The following is a 6,000-nucleotide window of genomic DNA, read 5'->3' as shown; positions in this document are numbered from 1 at the left end:
CAGTGTCGCCGGCCGCCTGCAGGTGTCTCCCCACGGAGGGGCGCGCGTCCCTGCGCCGTGGCCGCTGCCAGGCGCCAGCGGCTCCTCGCCGAGGTGCACTCGCGCTCCGGGCTCCGGGCGCGCAGGAGCCGCTCCGCCACCGCCCGCCCCCCGCGCCCCCCGTGCGCCGCGCCCCCACCCCGGGGGCGGGGGCATGGGCCAGCGCCGCGTCCGCCGCCGCCCATCGCAGGCGCCCGAGCCCCGGGGCGCGGCGGGCAGCGGCCGCTGACGCGGGGCGCCGGCTGCCAACTTGGCGCGCGGAGCTCCCCGGCGGCGCGGTCCCGGCGGCGCGGGCGGCATGAAGACGAATCGCCGCGGCCGAGCGCTCCTGGCCGTGGCCCTGAACCTGCTGGCGCTGCTCTTCGCTACCACCGCCTTCCTCACCACTCACTGGTGCCAGGGCACGCAGCGGGTGCCCAAACCGGTCTGCGGCCAGGGCGGGAGCGCCAACTGCCCCAACTCGGGCGCCAACGCCACTGCCAACGGCACCGCCGCCCCCGCCGCCGCCGCCGCCGCTGCCGCCGCCGCCGCCGCGGGGAACGGCCCCCCTGGCGTCGCGCTCTACAGCTGGGAGACGGGCGACGACCGCTTCCTCTTCAGGAATTTCCACACCGGCATCTGGTACTCGTGCGAGGAGGAGCTCGGCGGGCTTGGTGAGTGAGCGGCGGCGCCCCGGGGCTCCGCTCCCGGCTCCCCCGGGCTGCGCGGCCCCGGCGCCCCAGACCCGAACCCGCGCTCCCTCCTCGCGCCCGGGCCGGGGGCCCGCGCCACCGCCGGGACGCCGTGCCCCGCGCTCCGCAGGCTCGGCCGAACGTTCGGGGGCGGGGAGCGCGGTGGGCAGGTCCGGGGGTGTCGAATGATGGCGTTCGGGACGCTCCGCCGTTTCAAGGTTCGGGCAGAGCTCGTGCCCCTTGCGAGCACCAGGCGCCTGTGGGGACGTCGCCGCGCCTTGGAGAGGCGCGTCTCCCGGCACCCACCCCGTTCCTTTCCGAGCCAGAACTCATCTCCATGCTCGCCCCTTCCCCCTCTTCCTTTCGCGGGGCACTGGCTACTCCCATCCAGCCCTTCCCGCCTGGGGTGGCGGTGGTGTTGGCGCAGGGACTGTTGCTGTCAGCCGCCCCTTCCACCGCAGCTCCACAGAGCCAGAAGCCGAGGGGCTCGTTCTTCCACCCCCATCCCCAGCCCGCACTAAACCGCTCCCGGACCGGGTTTGGGCAGCACGGGAGTGAGGAGTGGGGGCAGTCCGGTGGGTTCCCGGCAGGGAGCCCTTCGCGTCCCGGCCCCCGCCCGGGAGAATATGCGGCGGGAAAGCGGGACAGCTCGGCGAGGCTCGGATCAGAATTGGGGCGCGGGGTGGGGGGGGGCACTCTTCAGAAGGCAGATCAAACTGTTCCATCGGCCTCGCACCCTTTCCTGGACCCGCCGCCCGGAGGCAGCCAGGGTCGGAGTAAGTGTCCCCGAGGCAGGCACTGAGGCTAGGGCAGGGCTCAGGGGAAAGCTGCCTGGCAGTGGTTGTACCACATGCTGAGGATGCTGGTCCACACCACCCGGTACCTCCCAGACGATGTTGCTCCGAGTCCAAGTCTGGGGACCCTCTTGAGTTGAATTGACCTCTTTGCCCAAGGTTAAAACTCCCCGTGCCTGCCTAGCACTTTGATGTCAGCGTGGGCTATGTGTGTAGTCTCATGTAGACAGGAGTGGGCCACAACCGCTAGTTTGCCCTGAATACGGCGTTGGCCTGACTGGTTTAAAGGACAGAGGGAGGAAGGTGTGAAATAAACCCGGGGAGGCTGCTGCCTCTGCCTGGAATGCCCTTCCCCACATCTTCCCTGGCTGGCTCCTCCTGAGCTCCAATGGGACTTCCTGACCCGCCTTCCCAGGCCGGGCCCCTTCGAGAGAAGACCTCCCTATCCCCCTCTGGAGGCAGGGTCTCCCCATCTTTGTATCTCATCACCATTTTTATCTCCCCCATCACACTTGGCACACCCGAAGTTTTCTGGGGGCATGCCTTTGGTCACCAGCTTCTTGTTCCCCTTAACCATAGGATGTCACTCCATGAGGGCAGGGTCCCAGCCGTCTTGTTCATTGCCATGCCCAGTCTCTGGGTACTGTCTAGTGCATAGAAGGTCTTCAATACCTATTTGCAGGATAAATGTTGGATGAGGCTTCGGGACCATGAACCAGAGGTTTCCCGGGGTGCTGCCTGCTCTGTCTTGCCTGTAGGGGTGCCCCACTGAACTTTTCTGGGACCACCTGCTTGATGCCGGCTGTCTGCCAAAGACACTCTGAATAGGGTCCCACCCCTGACCAGTTTCACCCCATCAGACTCACTTCTGGTGTGCACTCAGGACTTGAATTTTTACTCTGGGATGTAATAATAATAATAATTTAATGATTTAATAATAATTAACCTTAAAAGACATCTTGGCTAAAATTCCCTGCTTTCCGCTCAGCCCAATCCTCTCCCATGGAGGCCTCGGAATGCCTCGTCCTGGGAAATATATGCACCCTTTGGGGTAGGGTCCCCCCACCTCACCTCCGCCTCTCACCAAGTTTCTCCTTCGTGTAAAAATGCAGACTCCCTGCCCTTTCCTTTATGTACACACTTAAATACCATGCTCTGTCCTGCAGCGGAGTTGTCCTGTCTCTGCCCCATGGAGTGCCTGGGCCCTCAACTGGCCAGCTGAGCCTCTCAATTGTTTGAGGTCTCTCCTAGCTTCTTCCTGAAGGTCACGCCCCCCAACTCTTGCAGTTATTTCCCTGTAGCTTGTCTGTGTAGCTCCTCCAGGGCTTGATACAGGATGTTTAAAGCTAAGCATTAAAAATTTGTTAATTAAAAACAATGCTAGCTCACATTTATTGAGCCCTTCATGTGTACCAGACATTGTTAAAACTTCTCACCGGCCGGATCTTGTTGAATCCTTGCCAACACCCTTGTGGCAGGCACTTCTGTGGTGCCCATTTTTCAGATGAGGAATTTGAAGCTAAGAGAGGTTTTCGTCTGGCCTCACAGCTGATGAGGGGTCCTGAATTGTCTTCATGGGGCACAAAGGAATCAAAATGAAGTGATCAGGGAAGAGAATGGTGCAGCTGGAGGTCAGAGAAAGGCGTGATCTGGGGGGCTCAGCATAAGACCCTCACCCCCAGTCCTTGGTTAGTAAAAACATTGATGGTTAGTTTGTTGGGTAAATAAACCAAACCCACAGTTTTCTCTTTCCTCTTGATCACTGTTGGCTAGAGATCGCCCCTCCCAGAAAATCACAATTTTCCTCCCTGGGAGCTTGGAAAATAGTTATCAGCCTGTCAGTGCTGGTGAGAAATTTGGGAGATCTGAGCCAAGCTTTGGATGGTTTCCCCCACTGATCCTACAGTGCCCAAATCCTGCCCCTCCACGGTCACGGTACTGAAAGGGTGTCAGGAGGTACCTGGCCTCAAACTTTTGTTGCTATGACAACCTTTCTTCTGGGTTCTGCGACCATTTTAAAATTTATTTTCTACTTGAAGAGAAAAAAAAAAACCCCACCCCAACAGCCCTCCCCCCCGAACAAAATCCTGCCCTCCCCGCCAGAACATCAAGGACCAACTTCCTTCCCTCACACCCATGAAACTACAGGGAAGGCTTTCTTCCTTTCTCTGCATTTTATGTTCACTCCAATGAAAACACCAAACACGAAATCCTAACCTCTCCGTGAGAAGCAGCTGCTAAATGTTCCTTCCTCTCAAACGCCTGTTTGGTAATTTCTTTCTGTGCTCAGAAAAACCTCTTCCCATTCTGGGCAGCCACAGGGAAATCTAATAAACCCTTTTCCCACACGAAAAATCTACGGCGTTCACAAAGAAAACTGCAGCCTGTCCTAAACAGACACAATTTCCCCAGACCCGGCACAAAGGAAGCTTTTCTCCTTCCTCCAAGAAGGAGCATCAGTCTCCTTCAACAAACAGAAAGAGAAGTGTGGCCTCGACACAGAATTAACCCCAAGCCCTTCACGCAGATTGCATTTCTCTTCTGGATTAGATGCTCGGAAGGCTCGGGTGGGTGCAGACGCAAGCATTGGGGTTGGAGGGGCAGCAGAGAAAGGCCTGGAGGGTCACCAGTGAAGGTCTGGAGGCGGGCAGGTGGGGATGGCAGGCAGGTGGCTATGCTGACTGGGAGCACAGGTGATGTTGGACTTCAGCCTCAGGGAGTGTGTGTTTGAACCTCAGGAAATGGGTGGCTCCGGAGGCTTGATGGGGTGGCAGGGTCTAGGACGGCTTGTGAGGGTGGCCGGCGGGAAGTGGGATTGGGGCGGCCAGAGAGAAGGGAGAGACCAGTCAGGGGGAGGAGGAGCTGGACGTTTGGTGTCCCGACTCTAGACCCACTCTCTCCCCTGTCATGGGTGGGACAGTGCCCACTCTCTCTTGTGAAGGATGGATGCCACGCGCTGCCTCTTTTTAGCAATGTGGTTTGGGTGAGGGCCTCAGTTTGCTGCCCTGTAGAATGGGGTTAGGGAGATCAGAGCAACTAGCAGCTGCTCATGGTGCAAGGATTCAGTGAAATAGTGCAGGGAAGTGCCGGGTACCTGTTGGATGTATGAGTGCACCTGGTCACCTCTGGGCTGCCACCTGTCTGAGCCACCCACGTCTCTCCTGTGGACTTCTGCAGCAGCCTCCCCGCTTCCACCATTGCCCCCACCCCTGCCAGTCCCCTGTCCACCCTGCATCTGAGTAATCGTCAGATCCTGTCTCCCCTTTGCACAGCCCCCCTCTGACAACTGCCCCTCCCCCCCACTTAGAGTCAAAGCCACATCCTCCCCAAAGCTTGAGGCCCTGCGTGAAGGTGGCCCTCAGCCCCTCCCCGGCTACATGGCCTCTCTGCCCCTCTGGGGTCCTCTCCTTCTCCCGCCTGGTCACTGGCTTCTGCCACACTGGCTCCTGACACCAAGCACACTCCACCTCAGTGGCCTTTGCACTGCCTTTCCCTCTTCCTGGAATGCTCTTCCCCCAGTTGGCCAGAAGACTGTTTCTGGAAACTTCTTGAAGTCAGCTCTTTCCCAGCACCCCATTCAATATTGATCTCCCCACACTTTTGCTGCTTGATTTTTCTGCTAGCATTTGCCACCACTGACTTTTCCTCAGTGTTCCTCATTTGTTTTGCGTGTGGTCCACCAGCTCCGTGAAGGTAGATGGAGGTTGAGTTTGTGTTGTTTCACGGCTGGCTCCCCAGTGCTCAGGACACTGGCAGCAGTGGGTGTTCAGTCAACATTTGTGGGATGGATGTTGGTTGTTATGTCTGTTGTTCTTTGTGTCCAGTTCTCTGCCAGGCTCTAAGTGCCTTCTTATGCTGCAGGGCAGCAGGGGGCCCGGCCGGGGACCCCTCCCCTTCCGCTGAGGCTGCTGCTACATCTACCCCTCCTTACACACACACACACACACACACACACACGCATGAGTGTGGGGCGGGCCCATAGCCCCTCAGGAGAAGACCCCTGCCACCCCCCTGGCTTTCTTGCTTCCCCTTCATTTCTACAGAAACCCCCAGCTCTTCTGTCCGTCCCTTATATCATGCTGCTACATTTTCACAAGTATGAGGATGCATGTGATGTCCCCAACCTGGGGACTTCTGGCGCTTGGGAATACATTGGTGTAATATTAGACAGGCCAGGAGCAGCTGATACATGAAGAGTTGGACTTTGAAGGGCATGGCTTGAGCCCCCAAAAGTGTTACTTCCTTTTGTTCCCATAACAGCCCTATGAGGTAGGTGCCATGGTTACACCCGATGAGGAAACCGAGGCACAGAGAGGTGAAGTGACTTGTTCAAGGTCACACAGCTTCCAAGTGGCAGAGTTGTGATATGCAGAAGGCTCCAGAGCCTGGCTCTTGCCTGCGGTGCTGTGCTGCACCCCATCCCCCCAACCCAGTTCATGCAGCCTCCCCAGGCACCTCCAAGAGGCCTCATTGAGAAGGGCACTGCACCAGGTGTC

At 58.6% G+C, this 6,000-nt stretch overlaps 1 protein-coding gene across 5 annotated transcripts in view; it reads left to right on the top strand.

Moving 5' to 3' along the window:
• Nucleotides 1–337: 337 nt before the first annotated feature.
• Nucleotides 338–6,000, top strand: part of GSG1L (GSG1 like) — a gene marked incomplete at its 5' end in the record, with an annotated part of 223,959 nt that continues 218,296 nt past the window's right edge. For all 5 annotated transcript variants that reach the window (XM_079718648.1, XM_079718649.1, XM_079718650.1 and 2 more), the window contains one exon: nucleotides 338–692. In XM_079718648.1, coding sequence (XP_079574774.1) covers nucleotides 338–692 — 355 coding nt within the window. The remainder of the gene's footprint in view (nucleotides 693–6,000) is intronic.

Source organism: Hyperoodon ampullatus (genome assembly GCF_949752795.1).
Source record: "Hyperoodon ampullatus genome assembly, chromosome: 14".
Lineage (NCBI taxonomy): Eukaryota > Metazoa > Chordata > Mammalia > Artiodactyla > Ziphiidae > Hyperoodon > Hyperoodon ampullatus.
The sequence above is the reverse complement of the archived record's forward strand: the minus strand, read 5'-3'. Positions and strand labels throughout refer to the sequence as shown.